Below are 20,348 nucleotides of genomic sequence, written 5' to 3' on the forward strand. Positions count from 1 at the left end.
TTCTTGTACATAGAGGCAGTATTATAGTAGTTATATTCTTGTACATAGGGGCAGTATTATAGTAGTTATATTCTTGTACATAGGGGCAGTTTTATAGTAGTTATATTCTTGTACATAGGGACAGTATTATAGTAGTTATATTCTTGTACATAGGAGCAGTATTATAGTAGTTGTATTCTTGTACATAGAAGCAGTATTATAGTAGTTATATTCTTGTACATAGGGGCAGTATTATAGTAGTTATATTCTTGTACATAGGGGCAGTATTATAGTAGTTATATTCTTGTATATAGGGGCAGTATTATAGTAGTTATATTCTTGTACATAGGAGCAGTATTATAGTAGTTATATTCTTGTACATAGGGGGCAGTATTATAGTAGTTATATTCTTGTACATAGGAGCAGTATTATAGTAGTTATATTCTTGTACATAGGGGGCAGTATTATAGTAGTTATATTCTTGTACATAGGGGCAGTTTTATAGTAGTTATATTCTTGTACATAGGGACAGTATTATAGTAGTTATATTCTTGTACATAGGAGCAGTATTATAGTAGTTGTATTCTTGTACATAGAAGCAGTATTATAGTAGTTATATTCTTGTACATAGGGGCAGTATTATAGTAGTTATATTCTTGTACATAGGGGCAGTATTATAGTAGTTATATTCTTGTATATAGGGGCAGTATTATAGTAGTTATATTCTTGTACATAGGGGCAGTATTATAGTAGTTATATTCTTGTACATAGGAGCAGTATTATAGTAGTTGTATTCTTGTACATAGGAGCAGTATTATAGTAGTTATATTCTTGTACATAGGAGCAGTATTACAGTAGTTATATTCTTGCACATAGGGGCAGTATTATAGTATATACCTGCAGGATAATAACTCATCATGATAAGAGTAACAGACAGGTAAGAGGACGATCTCTCGGCTCAGCACACAGGGTTTATCACCTCTTAAAGGGCACCGCGTTCTTCAGGGCCGTTTCCACGTCGCTGACATTTCCTCTTGCCAGCACGCTGACAGTAATGAGTCCAGCATTGTACAGCGCTCTCGCCCTCTGTGCGTTCAGTAGATCCAGGCGGACGAGGTCACAGAGCTCTCGCTGAACACCGAACGTCAGCCGACTCTGGAACTGGGAGAGTAGCAGCTCCATGTTGTGCCATCCCAGGCGATTACTGAATACTGTCACCATTCCTGCCGAATGTAGGACGAGACATGGTAACACAGCACACTGAGGTTTTGTGCCCCGTGACGGGTTATGACAATGTCCGCTCTGCTACATCTGTGGTAACTTACCAGCGTAGGTGGCGGCCGACTGCTGCAGCGACTGGAGCTGACCCCGGCTGCAGCCATATTTTTTTGTCAAATCTGACAAAGGAACTTCACTGATCAAATCCAGCAGCACGAGGCTCGTGTAGAACCTGGAGGGAAGAAAGGATGGTCCGAGTACAACCTGCCGTCCCATCAACACCCTCCGTGCTGCCGAATCCCTATGTGCCGCACAGCACACGTCCGGAGGGTCGCTCACCTCTTATGGATGGCGATCTGACGATGCTGCCGGTCGGTTTTGGCGATGATCTTTCCGTTCACGGAGCGTGCCAGGAAGCCTTCCTCGATCCCCACCAGCTCGGCCACGCGTTTCATGGACACGGAGAGCTTCTCCCAGAGACAGAAGAACTGGTACCAGTCAATGGTGGCCCACTCCTCGTACACTGGGGTGACCTGAGGCAACAGAGGGGCTCAGTGAGACGAGGCGCAGGGCGGGATCCGCAGTCGTGTGATCACTTACCAGGTACAGGATGTGCAGGTCGTTCTCCAGGACGAAGCCTTTCATCGCCCTCTGAAGATCGGCAAAAATGCCCAGCGCCTCGGAGGGCGACAGCGAGGACGAGAGGGTGGCGGAGCCGAGCTTTGTGGGGCGATAAACCTCCGCTGCAGAGAGAAACATCAGATAATCCCCCGGGGAATATCAGCCCTTGGGGGTAACCAGAATTCCTCGGCGTCCCCTGCACACGGCGATCGTTACCTTTCTCTCCGCGCCGCTCCTCCTCCACCATCTGTATGAACTCGTTCCTCAGCAGCCAGTCCACGCACGCCTCAATCGCCCCGTGGTCCTGCCGCTCTGAGTCTCCGTCCTCCTCTCTCAGGCTCGCAGCCAACAGAGTGCAAGAGGCGTAAATCCTCACGTCCTCGGGCGTGTCTGCCACCCCGCCAACGACGATCTGGGTGCAAATCAGAAAGAGTGAGGAGTCGTGTGCCCGGACGTCACAATGCGGCCCTACTACACGGTCACCGGGTCACGCTCCGTCACTGCGGCTGCTCCGTCTGAGTGACAGCAATCACTGCAGTGCGAGAACATGAACCAGGAGGCTCAGGATGAATCTGGCTACAGGTCCCCAGCACGCAGGGCGCTGCACGTTGTGGGTTCTCACCTCCAGGATAGCCCGGATCATGCTGCCCGTCACTCCGGCCCCTTCCTTCCGCTGGAGGCAGCTCTGGACCGGCTTCAGGGACCCCTGCAGCAGACAGACCCCCTTCGCTCTCTCCGCAGGCTTACATATGAGGATGCTCTCCCCTGCGGAGGACGAAAACCGGAGATCAGGCCAGAGAAGTGCGGGAGTGAAGTGAGAAGTTCTCTGCCCATATCTATGTTGTCTCTCCGCAGCCATACTATGTAGGATGGTATCGGGGGCCACAGGTCAGTCACCCGTCCGAAAGTCTGGATGATAGCAGAGGGCAGTAGAGTGCACAAACCCCGGATCCATGCGGATTTCCACGAAGTATCTGGCCATCACAGGTCTCCCCGCGCTCACCTTCCGTGTCCACGCCTTTGCGGCCGGCTCTTCCTGCCATCTGTTTATACGTCAGGATGTCCAGAAGTCGCCCATTGAACAGTGGGGTCCTGATGATGACCCGCCGGGCAGGGAGGTTAACACCGGATGACAGGGTGGAGGTCGCCGCCAGCACCCGGACGATCCCGTGCCGGAAGGCGCCTTCTACAACGTCACGTTCATCAAACGTCAGCCCTGCGGACACAATGGATGTAGACATGGCAGAAGGGGTTAATGAGGGCCACAGCTGAACTCAGAAGGGAGCGACTGCTTTATAGTGGTCCGTACCGGCATGATGGAAAGCAACACCCCAGGGAACGGTGCGTCCAAGAACAGCGTCCAGCCCGGCCGGGCATCGCCTCAGCTGCCCCACCACGTCCTGGATGCCGTCCTTGTCCAGGACCACGGGGGAGATGCTCGGCTCCAATTTGCCACCTACCACAAATAACAACTACCCCCATCAGTACAGACAGAATCATTTAACCCTTTATTCAGCATAAAACATTGACGGAAAACTCGAAAACGTCTCAACTTCCACAGCTTTTAAAGGAGAAGCCTGGAATTGTGCTGTCACCTGGTGGATCAACAAGGTAACACCTGAAGGGCGAAGAATCCGCATGCGTCATGTGGGACAGACACTATCTCTCCAGTGCCACCTAGTGGAGGAAGCGGCCATATGGCAGTGTGCGGGCCGTGCTACGTGAGCGGAATTACTAGCCGGGCGCCCATCTACACAGAGACAACCCAGTGCAGGCCGTCACTGAATGAGCTGCTAAACTACAGAGAATGGGAAGGTGTGTGCCTTATAAATTTCTATTTCTTTATTATATCAATTTGTGAATTAACGCTAGTACGAGCCCCCATAGGTTAGTGTGAGCCCCCATTATATAGGTTAGTACGAGCCCCTATTATGTACAGTGCCTTGCAAAAGTATTCGGCCCCCTGGAACTTTTCAACCTTTTCCCACATATCATGCTTCAAACATAAAGATACCAAATGTAAAGTTTTGGTGAAGAATCAACAACAAGTGGAACACAATTGTGAAGTTGAAAGAACTTTATTGGTTATTTTAAATTTTTGTGGAAATTCAAAAACTGAAAAGTGGGGCGTGCAATATTATTTGGCCCCTGTAACTTAATACTTTGTTGTGCCACCTTTTCCTGCGATTAAAAGTCACTTGGGGTTTGTCTCTATCAGTTTTGTACATGGAGAGACTGAAATTCTCGCCCGTTCTTCCTCGGCAAAGAGCTTGAGCTCAGTGAGGTTTGATGGAGGTCGTTTGTGAACAGCAGTTTTCAGCTCTTTCCACAGATTCTCGATTGAATTGAGGTCTGGACTCTGACTTGGCCATTCTAACACCTGGATACGTTTATTTGTGAACCATTCCATTGTAGATTTTGCTTTATGTTTGGGTTCATTGTCTTGTTGGAAGACAAATCTCCGTCCCAGTCTCAGGTCTTTTGCAGACTCCAACAGGTTTTCTTCTAGAATGGTCCTGTATTTGGCTCCATCCATCTTCACATCAATTTTAACCATCTTCCCTGTCCCTGCTGAAGAAAAGCAGGCCCAAACCATGATGCTGCCACCACCATGTTTGACAGTGGGGATGGTGTGTTCAGGGTGATGAGCTGTGTTGCCTTTACGCCAAACATATTGTTTGGCATTGTTGCCAATAAGTTCGATTTTGGTTTCATCTGACCAGAGCACCTTCTTCCACATGTTTGGTGTCTCCCAGGTGGCTTGTTGCAAACTTTAAACAACACTTTTTATGGATATTTTTGAGAAATGGCTTTCTTCTTGCCACTCTTCCATAAAGGCCAGATTTGTGCAGTGTAAGACTGATTGTTGTCCTATGGACAGACTGTCCCACCTCAGCTGCAGATCTCTGCAATTCATCCAGAGAGATCATGGACCTCTTGGCTGCATCTCTGATCAGTCTTCTCCTTGTTTGAGATGAAAGTTTAGAGGGACGGCCGGGTCTTGGTAGATTTGCAGTGGTATGATGCTCCTTCCATTTCTATATGATCGCTTGCACAGTGCTCCTTGGAATGTTTAAAGTTTTGGAAATCATTTTGTATCCAAATCCGGCTTTACACTTCTCCACAACAGTATCACGGACCTGCTTGTTGTGTTCCTTGGTCTTCATGATGCTCTCTGTGCTTCACACAGAACCCTGAGACTATCACAGAGCAGGTGCATTTATACGGAGACTTGATTACACACAGGTGGATTATATGTATCATCATTAGGCATCTAGGACAACATTGGATCATTCAGAGATCCACAATGAACTTCTGGAGTGAAAGTAAAGGGGCTGAATAATATTGCACGCCCCACTTGTCAGTTCTTGAATTTCCACAAAAATTTAAAATAACCGATAAATTTTGTTCAACTTCACAATTGTGTTCCACTTGTTGTTGATTCTTCACCAAAAATTTACATTTGGTATCTTTATGTTTGAAGCATGATATGTGGGAAAAGGTTGAAAAGTTCCAGGGGGCCGAATACTTTCACAAGGCACTGTAGGTTAGTACGAGCCCCCATTATTAGGGCAGCGCAGTGGTTAGCACTGCAGCCTTGCAGCACTGGGGTCCTGGGTTGAATTCCCACCAAGGACAACATCTGCCAGGAGTTTGTATGTTCTCCCCGTGTTTGCGTGGGTTTCCTCCGGGTTCTCCGGTTTCCTCCCACATTCCAAAGACATACTGATAGGGAATGTAGATTGTGAGCCCCATTGGGGACAGTGATGATAATGTCTGTAAAGCGCTGCGGAATATGTTAGCGCTATATAGAAATAAAGATTATTATTATTCAGGTTAGTACGAGCCCCCATTATGTAGGTTAGTACGAGCCCCCATTATATAGGTTAGTACGAGCCCCCATTATGTAGGTTAGTACGATCCCCCATTATATAGGTTAGTACGAGCCCCCATTATATAGGTTAGTACGAGCCCCCATTATGCAGGTTAGTACGAGCCCCCATTATGTAGGTTAGTACGAGCCCCCATTATGTAGGTTAGTACGAGCCCCCATTATATAGGTTAGTACGAGCCCCCATTATGCAGGTTAGTACGAGCCCCCATTATGTAGGTTAGTACGAGCCCCCATTATGTAGGTTAGTACGAGCCCCCATTATATAGGTTAGTACGAGCCCCCATTATGTAGGTTAGTACGAGCCCCCATTATGTAGGTTAGTACGAGCCCCCATTATATAGGTTAGTACGAGCCCCCATTATATAGGTTAGTACGAGCCCCCATTATATAGGTTAGTACGAGCCCCCATTATGTAGGTTAGTACGAGCCCCCATTATGCAGGTTAGTACCAACTCCCATTATATAGGTTAGTACGAGCCCCAATTATATAGGTTAGTACAAGACCCCATTATGCAGGTTAGTACCAACTCCCATTATATAGGTTAGTACGAGCCCCCATTATGCAGGTTAGTACGAGCCCCCATTATGTAGGTTAGTACGAGCCCCCATTATGTAGGTTAGTATGAGCCCCCATTATGTAGGTTAGTACGAGCCCCCATTATGTAGGTTAGTACGAGCCCCCATTGGCACAGCCCCCCGAGACTTACCTGCCGCCTCCTGCACTGCCGTCATCCCCCCCCCCATACTGGCACAGCCCCCCATATTGGCGCAGCCCCAGTATTCGCGCCCAGGTCTTACCTGCCACAGCCACATCCTGCGCAGCCCCCCCCTGGTATTGGCGCCTGGGTCTTACCTGCCACCTCCTGCACGAGCTCCCATTATGTAGGTTATTACGAGCCCCCATTATGCAGGTTAGTACGAGCCCCCATTATGCAGGTTAGTACGAGCCCCCATTATGTAGGTTAGTACGAGCCCCCATTATGTAGGTTAGTACGAGCCCCCATTATGTAGGTTAGTACGAGCCCCCATTATGTAGGTTAGTACGAGCCCCCCGGGACTTACCAGCCGCCTCCTGCACTGCCGTCATCCCCCCCCCCCATACTGGCGCAGCCCCCAGTATTCACGCCCAGGTCTTACCTGCCACATCCTGCGCAGCCCCCCCAGTACTGGCACAGCGCCCGTCGGTATTGGCACAGCGCCCCCCGGAATTGGCACAGACCCCGGTATTGGCACAGCCCCCCGGTATTGGCGCCCGGGTCTTACCTGCCACCTCCTGCGCCGCCCGCTGGTACAGGTTGTAGAACTCGCGGGCGATCGTATCGGACAACTTCTCACACCAGTTCTTGGACGGACAGAAGATTAAGATGGCGTGACCGCCCTGGACCGTCTCGTAGCACAGACTGACAATATGGTCGTCATCGCCCTGTGACAGGAGCGTCAGTGGCAGTCAGTAAGATCACACATCCGGGTGTCGCGGTCAGAGGACGGAGCGGCCGGGGGTCTCCGACATACGACATCCCCCCATTACATGTCAGTCCTCACCTTCACGTGAATCAGCGGCTGCATTTCCCGCACCGCGGCCATGGAGGAGTCGTAGAAGGTTTTGCTGATTTTGAGCTGCTCTCGGAGGGGCACGGGGCGGTAGTCGGTGTGGTAGAGCTCGGCCCCGAGCCAGGACGCCAGCAGGCCGAGGTTGGGCAGAGTGGCGCTCATCCCCACGATCTGCACCGCGCTCCGGGAGTCGCTGCACGATTTATTCCTGCAACGTGATAAGGAAAGAGGAAAAGGAGGAGATAAGAGTCACGGCCGGGGGCATCCTGGGGGTCTCTACATGGACCAGGACTGGAGCTGCCACAGGGCAGGACACAGTGACTGAGGGGCAGACATGGGGTCCGCTCCTGTGGGGTCACTATCTGCAGGGACATCACTGTCTCTCTGGGGGTCTCCATTATATGCTGGTGAGAAATCACTCACCCGGCCACAGGTTTCCGGGTCACATACTGGATCTTGGTGAGGAGAAGCTCCAGCAGATACCCGCGGTGCGAATCCCCCAACATGTGCAGCTCGTCCACCACCATCATCCCTGCACAGGGGAAACGAGACCACAACACCCATCATTAACAGTGCGAGACACCACAACACCCATCATCAACAGTGCGAGACACCACGACACCCATCATCAACAGTGCGAGACACCACGACACCCATCATTAACAGTGCGAGACACGACACCCATCATTAACAGTGCGAGACACCACAACACCCATCACTAACAGGGCGAGATACCACGACACCCATCATTAACAGTGCGAGACACCACGACACCCATCATTAACAGTGCGAGACACCACCACACCCATCATTAACAGTGCAAGACACCACCACACCCATCATCAACAGTGCGAGACACCACGACACCCATCATCAACAGTGCGAGACACCACGACCCCCATCATCAACAGTGCGAGACACCACCACACCCATCATTAACAGTGCGAGACACCACCACACCCATCATTAACAGTGCGAGATACCACCACACCCATCATTAAAGGGAACCTGTCACCTGAATTTGGCGGGACCAGTTTTGGGTCATATAGGCGGGGTTTTCGGGTGTTTGATTCACCCTTTCCTTACCCGCTGGCTGCAATATTGCCTTGCGCAGGCGTGTACTCCGGAGGACAGAGAATAAACTTCAATCCAATATTGCGGCCAGCATGCAGCCAGCGTGTAAGAAAAGGGCGAGACACCACAACACCCATCATTAACAGTGCGAGACACCACGACAGATAACCCCCATCATCCTGTAGCAGATCGGACTTCGCACCCAGCAGATCGATCCTGTTCTCCTCGATCAGTCGGTTCACCAGCCCGTTTGCTTTCTCAATGGTGCAGACAGCGACATCCAAAGAGGTGAAGCCCCCGGCCGGAGCTGAGCCCCCCATGTATCCGCCAACCCGGACCCCGACTTCCTCAAAGAGGTTCTGAAAAACAATGTGTAACTGATCCTTACATAGTTCAACACCTCCTGACCTCTAGGGGCCCAGCGCCTCCTGACCTCTAGGGGCCCAGCGCCTCCTGACCTCTAGGGGCCCAGCGCCTCCTGACCTCTAGGGGCCCAGCGTAGCCCGGGCCTCCTGACCTCTAGAAGCCCAGCATAGCCCGGGCCTCCTGACCTCTAGAAGCCCAGCATAGCCCGGGCCTCCTGACCTCTAGAAGCCCAGCATAGCCCGGGCCTCCTGACCTCTAGAAGCCCAGCATAGCCCGGGCCTCCTGACCTCTAGAAGCCCAGCATAGCCCGGGCCTCCTGACCTCTAGAAGCCCAGCATAGCCCGGGCCTCCTGACCTCTAGAAGCCCAGCATAGCCCGGGCCTCCTGACCTCTAGAAGCCCAGCATAGCCCAGGCCTCCTGACCTCTAGAAGCCCAGCATAGCCCGGGCCTCCTGACCTCTAGAAGCCCAGCATAGCCCGGGCCTCCTGACCTCTAGGAGCCCAGCATAGCCCGGGCCTCCTGACCTCTAGGGGCCCAGCATAGCCCGGGCCTCCTGACCTCTAGGAGCCCAGCATAGCCCGGGCCTCCTGACCTCTAGGGGCCCAGCATAGCCCGGGCCTCCTGACCTCTAGAAGCCCAGCATAGCCCGGGCCTCCTGACCTCTAGGAGCCCAGCATAGCCCGGGCCTCCTGACCTCTAGGAGCCACATCTCACAACCTGTAGGGGGCAGCTCATGTTTCCTCTGGCGTTACCTGCAGGTACAAGGTCTTCTCTTTGGCTACGGACACGAAGGGCAGGATGAATATGGCTTTCTTACGCGTCTCGAGGACCCTCTTAAGGATGAGCAGTTCGGCCACCAGAGTCTTCCCGGCACTTGTAGGAGCTGAGAGCGAAGAACAGGTCAATGTGATGGTGCAGGATGCAACCCCCCATATCTGGGGTCCTGGCCCTCAGTGCACCTCCCTGATCACTGTGTATATACTGTATATATCAGTGGGGGAGGGGTGACGTGGCGGACTATACTCACCAGAATACACCAGGTTCTTCCCCTCCAGGACCTGCCCCTGCATCAGACACTCCGCCTGCCACTCGAACATCCGCACCACCCCCAGGCCGGCGTACGCCTCCTGCACGGCTCTGGGAAGACCCCAGCTCTCCAGCATGAGCTTGTCCGCCAGCTCGGCCGGCACCGCCACATGGAGGCCACGTCCTGTGGAGACACCAGAGGGGGAGACGTCAGCCACCGGGTCAGGAATTCAGTGCATTCACCCACACTCCACCAGGGAGCTGAGACCAGTGGTGGCACACTGTGCAAAGAAGTCTTCTGGGGAGAAGGCACCGCGGGTGACGCCGAAGAGCCGGGACGGAGCGACCCTCATTGTAGAGGTAATAACTAAATAATACCCCGATATACAGATGATGGGAACTATAATGGCCTCTGCTACCTGGTGTAATCGCCGCTGTTCTGGATCCGGCGAGGATTATTTTCTGTTCCTGAGATACACACCCCTCTTCTCTGCGTGTAAATGTAGCCTCATTATCCAACTGGGCGTAGCCCGCAGAGGAGACAAGGACCACCCCCAATTGGCTAACAAAGCTGGATTCATGTATTGGAACGAGGGGTCCGTATCTCAGGAAGAGAAGAGACGCCTCTCCGGATCCAGGAGAACAGCAGCGAATATACCGGGTGACAAATCGTCCCGAAGTAGAAACTGAACTAAAAACAGCCGGGAGAGCGACAACATCCGAGGAACCGAAGGGGAAGGGATGCCTAATCCTGATATACTACAGATATACTCCAGATATAACCCAGCTGTAACCAAGATATAACCCAGATAGAACCAAGATATAACCCAGCTGTAACCAAGATATAACCCAGATAGAACCAAGATATAACCCAGCTGTAACCAAGATATAACCCAGCTGTAACCCAGCTATAACCCAGCTGTAACCCAGATATAACCCAGATAGAACCAAGATATAACCCAGCTGTAACCCAGATATAACCCAGATAGAACCAAGATATAACCCAGCAGTAACCCAGATATAACCCAGATAGAACCAAGATATAACCCAGATAGAACCCAGCTAGAACCCAGATAGAACCCAGCTAGAACCCAGATAGAACCCAGCTGTAACCCAGCTATAACCTAGCTGTAACCCAGATATAACCCAGCTGTAACCAAGATATAACCCAGATATAACCTAGCTGTAACCCAGATATAACCCAGCTGTAACCCAGCTATAACCTAGATATAACCCAGATATAACCCAGCTGTAACCAAGATATAACCCAGCTATAACCAAGATATAACCCAGCTGTAACCAAGATATAAACCAGCTATAACCGATATAACCCAGCTATAACCCAGATATAACCCAGATATAACCCAGCTGTAACCCAGCTATACCCAAAATATAACCCAGCTATAACCCAGCTATAGCCTAGCTGTAACCCAGATATAACCCAACTATAACCAAGATATAACCCAGATATAACCCAGATATAACCTAGATATAACCCAGATATAACCCAGATATAACCTAGCTGTAACCCAGCTGTAACCCAGCTGTAACCCAGCTGTAACCCAGATATAACCCAGCTATAACCCAGCTATAACCAAGATATAACCCAGATATAACTAAGATATAACCCAGCTATAACCAAGATATAACCCAGCTGTAACCAAGATATAACCCAGCTGTAACCCAGCTATATCCAAGATATAACCCAGCTGTAACCCACCTATAACCAAGATATAACCCAGCTGTAACCAAAATATAACCCAGCTATAACCAAGATATAACCCAGCTGTAAAGCTGTAACCAAAATATAACCCAGCTATAACCGATATAACCCAGCTATTAAAGATATAACCCAGATATAACCCAGCCATAACCAAGATATAACCCAGCTATAACCAAGATATAACCCAGCTGTAACCAAGATATAACCCAGCTATAACCCAGATATAATCCAGATATAACCCAGCTGTAACCAAGATATAACCCAGCTATAACCAAGATATAACCCAGCTATAACCAAGATATAACCCAGCTATAACCCAGCTATAACCCAGCTATAACCCAGATATAACCCAGATATAACCCAGCTGTAACCAAGATATAACCCAGCTGTAACCAAGATATAACCCAGCTGTAACCCAGATATAATCCAGATATAACCCAGCTGTAACCCAGATATAACCCAGCTGTAACCAAGATATAACCCAGCTATAACCTAACTATAACCAAGATATAACCCAGCTATAACCCAGATATAACCAAGACATAACCCAGATATAACCAAGATGCAACCCAGCTATAACCCAGCTGTAACCAAGATATAACCCAGCTGTAACCCAGCTATAACCCAGCTATAACCAAGATATAACCCAGCTATAACCCAGATATAACCCAGATATAACCCAGCTGTAACCAAGATATAACCCAGATATAACCCAGCTGTAACCAAGATATAACCCAGCTATAACCCAGATATAATCCAGATATAACCCAGCTGTAACCAAGATATAACCCAGCTATAACCCATCTGTAACCAAGATATAACCCAGCTATAACCCAGCTGTAACCAAGATATAACCCAGCTATAACCCAGATATAACCCAGATATAACCCAGCTGTAACCAAGATATAACCCAGCTATAACCCAGCTGTAACCAAGATATAACCCAGCTATAACCCAGCTGTAACCAAGATATAACCCAGCTATAACTCAGCTGTAACCAAGATATAACCCAGATATAACCCAGCTGTAACCAAGATATAACCCAGATATAACCCAGCTGTAACCAAGATATAACCCAGATATAACCCAGCTGTAACCAAGATATAACCCAGCTATAACCCAGCTATAACCCAGCAATAATCCAGATATAACCAAGATACAACCCAGATATAATCCAGATATAACCCAGCTGTAACCAAGATATAACCCAGATATAACCCAGCTGTAACCAAGATATAACCCAGCTATAACCCAGATATAACCCAGCTGTAACCAAGATATAACCCAGCTGTAACCAAGATATAACCCAGCTATAACTCAGCTGTAACCAAGATATAACCCAGATATAACCCAGCTGTAACCAAGATATAACCCAGATATAACCCAGCTGTAACCAAGATATAACCCAGATATAACCCAGCTGTAACCAAGATATAACCCAGCTATAACCCAGCTATAACCCAGCAATAATCCAGATATAACCAAGATACAACCCAGATATAATCCAGATATAACCCAGCTGTAACCAAGATATAACCCAGATATAACCCAGCTGTAACCAAGATATAACCCAGCTATAACCCAGATATAACCCAGCTGTAACCAAGATATAACCCAGCTGTAACCAAGATATAACCCAGCTATAACCCAGATATAACCCAGCTGTAACCCAGATATAACCCAGCTATAATCCAGATATAACCCAGCTGTAACCAAGATATAACCCAGATATAACCCAGCTGTAACCAAGATATAACCCAGATATAATCCAGATATAACCCAGCTATAACCCAGCTGTAACCAAGATATAACCCAGCTATAACCCAGCTGTAACCAAGATATAACCAAGATATAACCCAGCTATAACCCAGATATAATCCAGATATAACCCAGCTGTAACCAAGATATAACCCAGCTATAACCCATCTGTAACCAAGATATAACCCAGCTATAACCCAGCTGTAACCAAGATATAACCCAGCTATAACCCAGATATAACCCAGCTGTAACCCAGATATAACCCAGCTGTAACCAAGATATAACCCAGCTATAACCCAGCTGTAACCAAGATATAACCCAGCTATAACTCAGCTGTAACCAAGATATAACCCAGATATAACCCAGCTGTAACCAAGATATAACCCAGATATAACCCAGCTGTAACCAAGATATAACCCAGATATAACCCAGCTGTAACCAAGATATAACCCAGCTATAACCCAGCTATAACCCAGCTATAACCCAGCAATAATCCAGATATAACCAAGATACAACCCAGATATAATCCAGATATAACCCAGCTGTAACCAAGATATAAGCCAGATATAACCCAGCTGTAACCCAGATATAACCCAGCTATAATCCAGATATAACCAAGATACAACCGAGCTATAACCCAGCTATAACCAAGATATAACCCAGCTGTAACCCAGACATAACCCAGATATAACCCAGCTGTAACCAAGATATAACCCAGATATAACCCAGCTGTAACCAAGATATAACCCAGATATAATCCAGATATAACCCAGCTATAACCCAGCTGTAACCAAGATATAACCCAGCTATAACCCAGCTGTACCAAGATATAACCCAGATATAACCCAGCTGTAACCAAGATATAACCCAGCTATAACCCAGATATTACCCAGCTGTAACCCAGATATAACCCAGCTGTAACCAAGATATAACCCAGCTGTAACCAAGATATAACCCAGCTATAACCCAGATATAACCCAGCTGTAACCAAGATATAACCCAGCTATAACCCAGCTATAATCCAGATATAACCAAGATACAACCCAGCTATAACCCAGATATAACCCAGCTATAACCAAGATATAACCCAGCTATAACCCAGCTATAACCCAGATATAACCCAGATATAACCCAGATATAACCCAGATATAACCCAGATATAACCCAGATATAACCCAGATATAACCCAGCTATAACCCAGCTATAACCCAGATATAACCCAGATATAACCCAGATATAACCCAGCTGTAACCAAGATATAACCCAGATATAACCCAGCTGTAACCCAGATATAATCCAGATATAACCCTGCTGTAACCAAGATATAACCCAGCTATAACCCATCTGTAACCAAGATATAACCCAGCTATAACCCAGCTGTAACCAAGATATAACCCAGCTATAACCCAGATATAACCCAGATATAACCCAGCTGTAACCAAGATATAACCCAGCTATAACCCAGCTGTAACCAAGATATAACCCAGCTGTAACCAAGATATAACCCAGCTATAACTCAGCTGTAACCAAGATATAACCCAGATATAACCCAGCTGTAACCAAGATATAACCCAGATATAACCCAGCTGTAACCAAGATATAACCCAGCTGTAACCAAGATATAACCCAGCTATAACCCAGCAATAATCCAGATATAACCAAGATACAACCCAGATATAATCCAGATATAACCCAGCTGTAACCAAGATATAACCCAGATATAACCCAGCTGTAACCAAGATATAACCCAGCTATAACCCAGATATAACCCAGATATAACCCAGCTGTAACCCAGCTGTAACCAAGATATAACCCAGCTGTAACCAAGATATAACCCAGCTATAACCCAGATATAACCCAGCTGTAACCCAGATATTACCCAGCTATAATCCAGATATAACCAAGATACAACCGAGCTATAACCCAGCTATAACCAAGATATAACCCAGCTGTAACCCAGACATAACCCAGCTATAACCCAGCTGTAACCAAGATATAACCCAGATATAACCCAGCTGTAACCAAGATATAACCCAGATATAATCCAGATATAACCCAGCTATAACCCAGCTGTAACCAAGATATAACCCAGCTATAACCCAGCTGTAACCAAGATATAACCCAGATATAACCCAGCTGTAACCAAGATATAACCCAGCTATAACCCAGATATAACCCAGCTGTAACCCAGATATAACCCAGCTATAACCCAGATATAACCCAGCTGTAACCAAGATATAACCCAGATATAACCCAGCTGTAACCAAGATATAACCCAGCTATAACCCAGATATAATCCAGATATAACCCAGCTGTAACCAAGATATAACCCAGCTATAACCCATCTGTAACCAAGATATAACCCAGCTATAACCCAGCTGTAACCAAGATATAACCCAGCTATAACCCAGATATAACCCAGCTGTAACCCAGATATAACCCAGCTGTAACCAAGATATAACCCAGCTATAACCCAGCTGTAACCAAGATATAACCCAGCTGTAACCAAGATATAACCCAGCTATAACTCAGCTGTAACCAAGATATAACCCAGATATAACCCAGCTGTAACCAAGATATAACCCAGATATAACCCAGCTGTAACCAAGATATAACCCAGATATAACCCAGCTGTAACCAAGATATAACCCAGCTATAACCCAGCAATAATCCAGATATAACCAAGATACAACCCAGATATAATCCAGATATAACCCAGCTGTAACCAAGATATAACCCAGATATAACCCAGCTGTAACCAAGATATAACCCAGCTATAACCCAGCTATAACCCAGCTGTAACCCAGCTGTAACCAAGATATAACCCAGCTGTAACCAAGATATAACCCAGCTATAACCCAGCTGTAACCCAGATATAACCCAGCTATAATCCAGATATAACCAAGATACAACCGAGCTATAACCCAGCTATAACCAAGATATAACCCAGCTGTAACCCAGACATAACCCAGCTGTAACCAAGATATAACCCAGCTATAACCCAGCTGTAACCAAGATATAACCCAGATATAACCCAGCTGTAACCAAGATATAACCCAGATATAATCCAGATATAACCCAGCTATAACCCAGCTGTAACCAAGATATAACCCAGCTATAACCCAGATATAACCCAGATATAACCCAGATATAACCCAGATGCAACCCAGATGCAACCCAGATGCAACCCAGCTGTAACCAAGATATAACCCAGCTATAATCAAGATATAACCCAGCTGTAACCAAGATATAACCCAGCTATAACCCAGATATAACCCAGCTGTAACCAAGATATAACCCAGATATAACCCAGCTGTAACCAAGATATAACCCAGCTATAACCCAGATATAATCCAGATATAACCCAGCTATAACCAAGATATAACCCAGCTGTAACCCAGACATAACCCAGCTATAACCCAGCTGTAACCAAGATATAACCCAGCTATAACCCAGATATAACCCAGCTGTAACCAAGATATAACCCAGATATAACCCAGCTGTAACCGAGATATAACCCAGATATAATCCAGATATAACCCAGCTATAACCCAGCTGTAACCAAGATATAACCCAGCTATAACCCAGCTGTAACCAAGATATAACCCAGATATAACCCAGCTGTAACCAAGATATAACCCAGCTATAACCCAGATATAACCCAGCTGTAACCCAGATATAACCCAGCTGTAACCAAGATATAACCCAGCTTTAACCAAGATATAACCCAGCTATAACCCAGATATAACCCAGCTGTAACCAAGATATAACCCAGCTATAACCCAGCTATAATCCAGATATAACCAAGATACAACCCAGCTATAACCCAGATATAATCCAGATATAACCCAGCTATAACCAAGATATAACCCAGATATAACCCAGCTGTAACCAAGATATAACCCAGCTATAACCCAGATATAATCCAGATATAACCCAGCTGTAACCAAGATATAACCCAGCTATAACCCATCTGTAACCAAGATATAACCCAGCTATAACCCAGCTGTAACCAAGATATAACCCAGCTATAACCCAGATATAACCCAGCTGTAACCCAGATATAACCCAGCTGTAACCCAGATATAACCCAGCTATAACCAAGATATAACCCAGCTATAACCCAGATATAACCCAGATATAACCCAGATATAACCCAGATATAACCCAGATATAACCCAGATGCAACCCAGATGCAACCCAGATGCAACCCAGCTGTAACCAAGATATAACCCAGCTATAATCAAGATATAACCCAGCTGTAACCAAGATATAACCCAGCTATAACCCAGATATAACCCAGCTGTAACCAAGATATAACCCAGATATAACCCAGCTGTAACCAAGATATAACCCAGCTATAACCCAGATATAATCCAGATATAACCCAGCTGTAACCAAGATATAACCCAGCTATAACCCATCTGTAACCAAGATATAACCCAGCTATAACCCAGCTGTAACCAAGATATAACCCAGCTATAACCCAGATATAACCCAGCTGTAACCCAGATATAACCCAGCTGTAACCAAGATATAACCCAGCTATAACCCAGCTGTAACCAAGATATAACCCAGCTATAACCCAGCTGTAACCAAGATATAACCCAGCTATAACCCAGCTGTAACCAAGATATAACCCAGCTATAACTCAGCTGTAACAAAGATATAACCCAGATATAACCCAGCTGTAACCAAGATATAACCCAGATATAACCCAGCTGTAACCAAGATATAACCCAGATATAACCCAGCTGTAACCAAGATATAACCCAGCAATAATCCAGATATAACCAAGATACAACCCAGATATAATCCAGATATAACCCAGCTGTAACCAAGATATAACCCAGATATAACCCAGCTGTAACCAAGATATAACCCAGCTATAACCCAGATATAACCCAGCTGTAACCCAGATATAACCCAGCTATAATCCAGATATAACCAAGATACAACCGAGCTATAACCCAGTTATAACCAAGATATAACCCAGCTGTAACCCAGACATAACCCAGCTATAACCCAGCTGTAACCAAGATATAACCCAGCTATAACCCAGATATAACCCAGCTGTAACCAAGATATAACCCAGATATAACCCAGCTGTAACCAAGATATAACCCAGATATAATCCAGATATAACCCAGCTATAACCCAGCTGTAACCAAGATATAACCCAGCTATAACCCAGATATAACCCAGCTGTAACCAAGATATAACCCAGCTATAACCCAGCTGTAACCCAGATATAACCCAGCTGTAACCAAGATATAACCCAGCTGTAACCAAGATATAACCCAGCTGTAACCAAGATATAACCCAGCTTTAACCAAGATATAACCCAGCTATAACCCAGATATAACCCAGCTGTAACCAAGATATAACCCAGCTATAATCCAGATATAACCAAGATACAACCCAGCTATAACCCAGATATAATCCAGATATAACCCAGCTATAACCAAGATATAACCCAGCTATAACCCAGATATAACCCAGATATAACCCAGATATAACCAAGATATAACCCAGATATAACCCAGATATAACCCAGCTGTAACCAAGATATAACCCAGATATAACCCAACTGTAAACAAGATATAACCCAGCTGTAACCCAGCTATAACCCAGCTATAACCCAGCTATAACCCAGCTATAACCCAGCTATAACCCAGATATAACCCAGATATAACCCAGATATAACCCAGATATAACCCAGATATAACCAAGATGCAACCCAGCTATAACCCAGCTGTAACCAAGATATAACCCAGCTATAATCAAGATATAACCCAGCTGTAACCAAGATATAACCCAGCTGTAACCAAGATATAACCCAGCTGTAACCCAGATATAATCCAGATATAACCCAGCTGTAACCCAGATATAACCCAGCTGTAACCAAGATATAACCCAGCTATAACCTAACTATAACCAAGATATAACCCAGCTATAACCCAGATATAACCAAGATGCAACCCAGCTATAACCCAGCTGTAACCAAGATATAACCCAGATATAACCCAGCTGTAACCAAGATATAACCCAGATATAACCCAGCTATAATCCAGATATAACCCAGCTGTAACCAAGATATAACCCAGCTATAACCCAGCTATAACCCAGCTGTAATCAAGATATAACCCAGCTATAACCCAGATATAACCCAGCTGTAACCAAGATATAACCCAGCTATAATCCAGATATAACCAAGATACAACCCAGATATAATCCAGATATAACCCAGCTGTAACCAAGATATAACCCAGATATAACCCAGCTGTAACCAAGATATAACCCAGCTATAACCCAGCTGTAACCCAGCTGTAACCAAGATATAACCCAGCTATATAACCCAGATATAACCCAGCTGTAACCAAGATATAACCCAGCTATAACCCAGCTGTAACCAAGATATAACCCAGCTATATCCAAGATATAACCCAGCTGTAACCAAGATATAACCCAGATATAACCCAGCTGTAACCAAGATATAACCCAGCTATAACCCAGATATAACCCAGCTGTAACCAAGATATAACCCAGCTAGAACCCAGATATAATAAGAGCTATCATGTGACCGCTGGTTGGGACATCAGACCAAACCCCCTTCAAGTTGAACTCCTTTTAATACGCTGTGGAGGCGTCAGCCGTCATCAGTCACATTTCTCAGGACGTAAATCTGGAGTCAAGGGGCTCACACCAGGGTCTCACTCGCCCGGAAGGAAAAGTGCCCAAAGATGTGTCATTTCATTTATTAATCCAGAGCGGCGGAAAAAGAGGAACAAACGGTTCATAAATATGGTGGATGGGGGGACGGGAAAAGAACAATTTCTGCATAAAAAGTGCAGCTGTGTATCGGACAGAAGTCTGATCATAACACTGCTCTGCCACACCACCCGGCGGTGACCCCAGCCCTACACACCACCTGGCGATGCCCCGGGCCCTACATACCACCCGGGGGTGCCCCCAGGCCTACACACCACCCGGCGGTGACCCCAGCCCTACACACCACCTGGCGATGCCCCGGGCCCTACATACCACCCGGGGGTGCCCCCAGGCCTACACACCACCCGGCGGTGACCCCAGCCCTACACACCACCTGGCGATGCCTCGGGCCCTACACACCACCC

At 46.7% G+C, this 20,348-nt stretch overlaps 1 protein-coding gene across 2 annotated transcripts in view; it reads right to left on the reverse strand.

The window, feature by feature from the left end:
- The window catches only part of POLQ (DNA polymerase theta), a 45,335-nt gene that overhangs the window by 23,069 nt on the left and 1,918 nt on the right, over nt 1-20,348 (reverse strand). For both annotated transcript variants that reach the window (XM_077293639.1, XM_077293638.1), the window contains exons 3-16: nt 9,733-9,915; nt 9,458-9,588; nt 8,541-8,697; nt 7,688-7,796; nt 7,256-7,472; nt 6,977-7,136; nt 3,128-3,274; nt 2,822-3,034; nt 2,441-2,583; nt 2,035-2,230; nt 1,798-1,940; nt 1,537-1,730; nt 1,305-1,429; nt 959-1,202 (exon numbers count right to left, since the gene is read on the reverse strand). In XM_077293639.1, coding sequence (XP_077149754.1) covers nt 959-1,202; nt 1,305-1,429; nt 1,537-1,730; nt 1,798-1,940; nt 2,035-2,230; nt 2,441-2,583; nt 2,822-3,034; nt 3,128-3,274; nt 6,977-7,136; nt 7,256-7,472; nt 7,688-7,796; nt 8,541-8,697; nt 9,458-9,588; nt 9,733-9,915 — 2,362 coding nt within the window. The remainder of the gene's footprint in view (nt 1-958; nt 1,203-1,304; nt 1,430-1,536; nt 1,731-1,797; nt 1,941-2,034; nt 2,231-2,440; nt 2,584-2,821; nt 3,035-3,127; nt 3,275-6,976; nt 7,137-7,255; nt 7,473-7,687; nt 7,797-8,540; nt 8,698-9,457; nt 9,589-9,732; nt 9,916-20,348) is intronic.

This window comes from Ranitomeya variabilis, chromosome 3, assembly GCF_051348905.1.
Source record: "Ranitomeya variabilis isolate aRanVar5 chromosome 3, aRanVar5.hap1, whole genome shotgun sequence".
NCBI lineage: Eukaryota > Metazoa > Chordata > Amphibia > Anura > Dendrobatidae > Ranitomeya > Ranitomeya variabilis.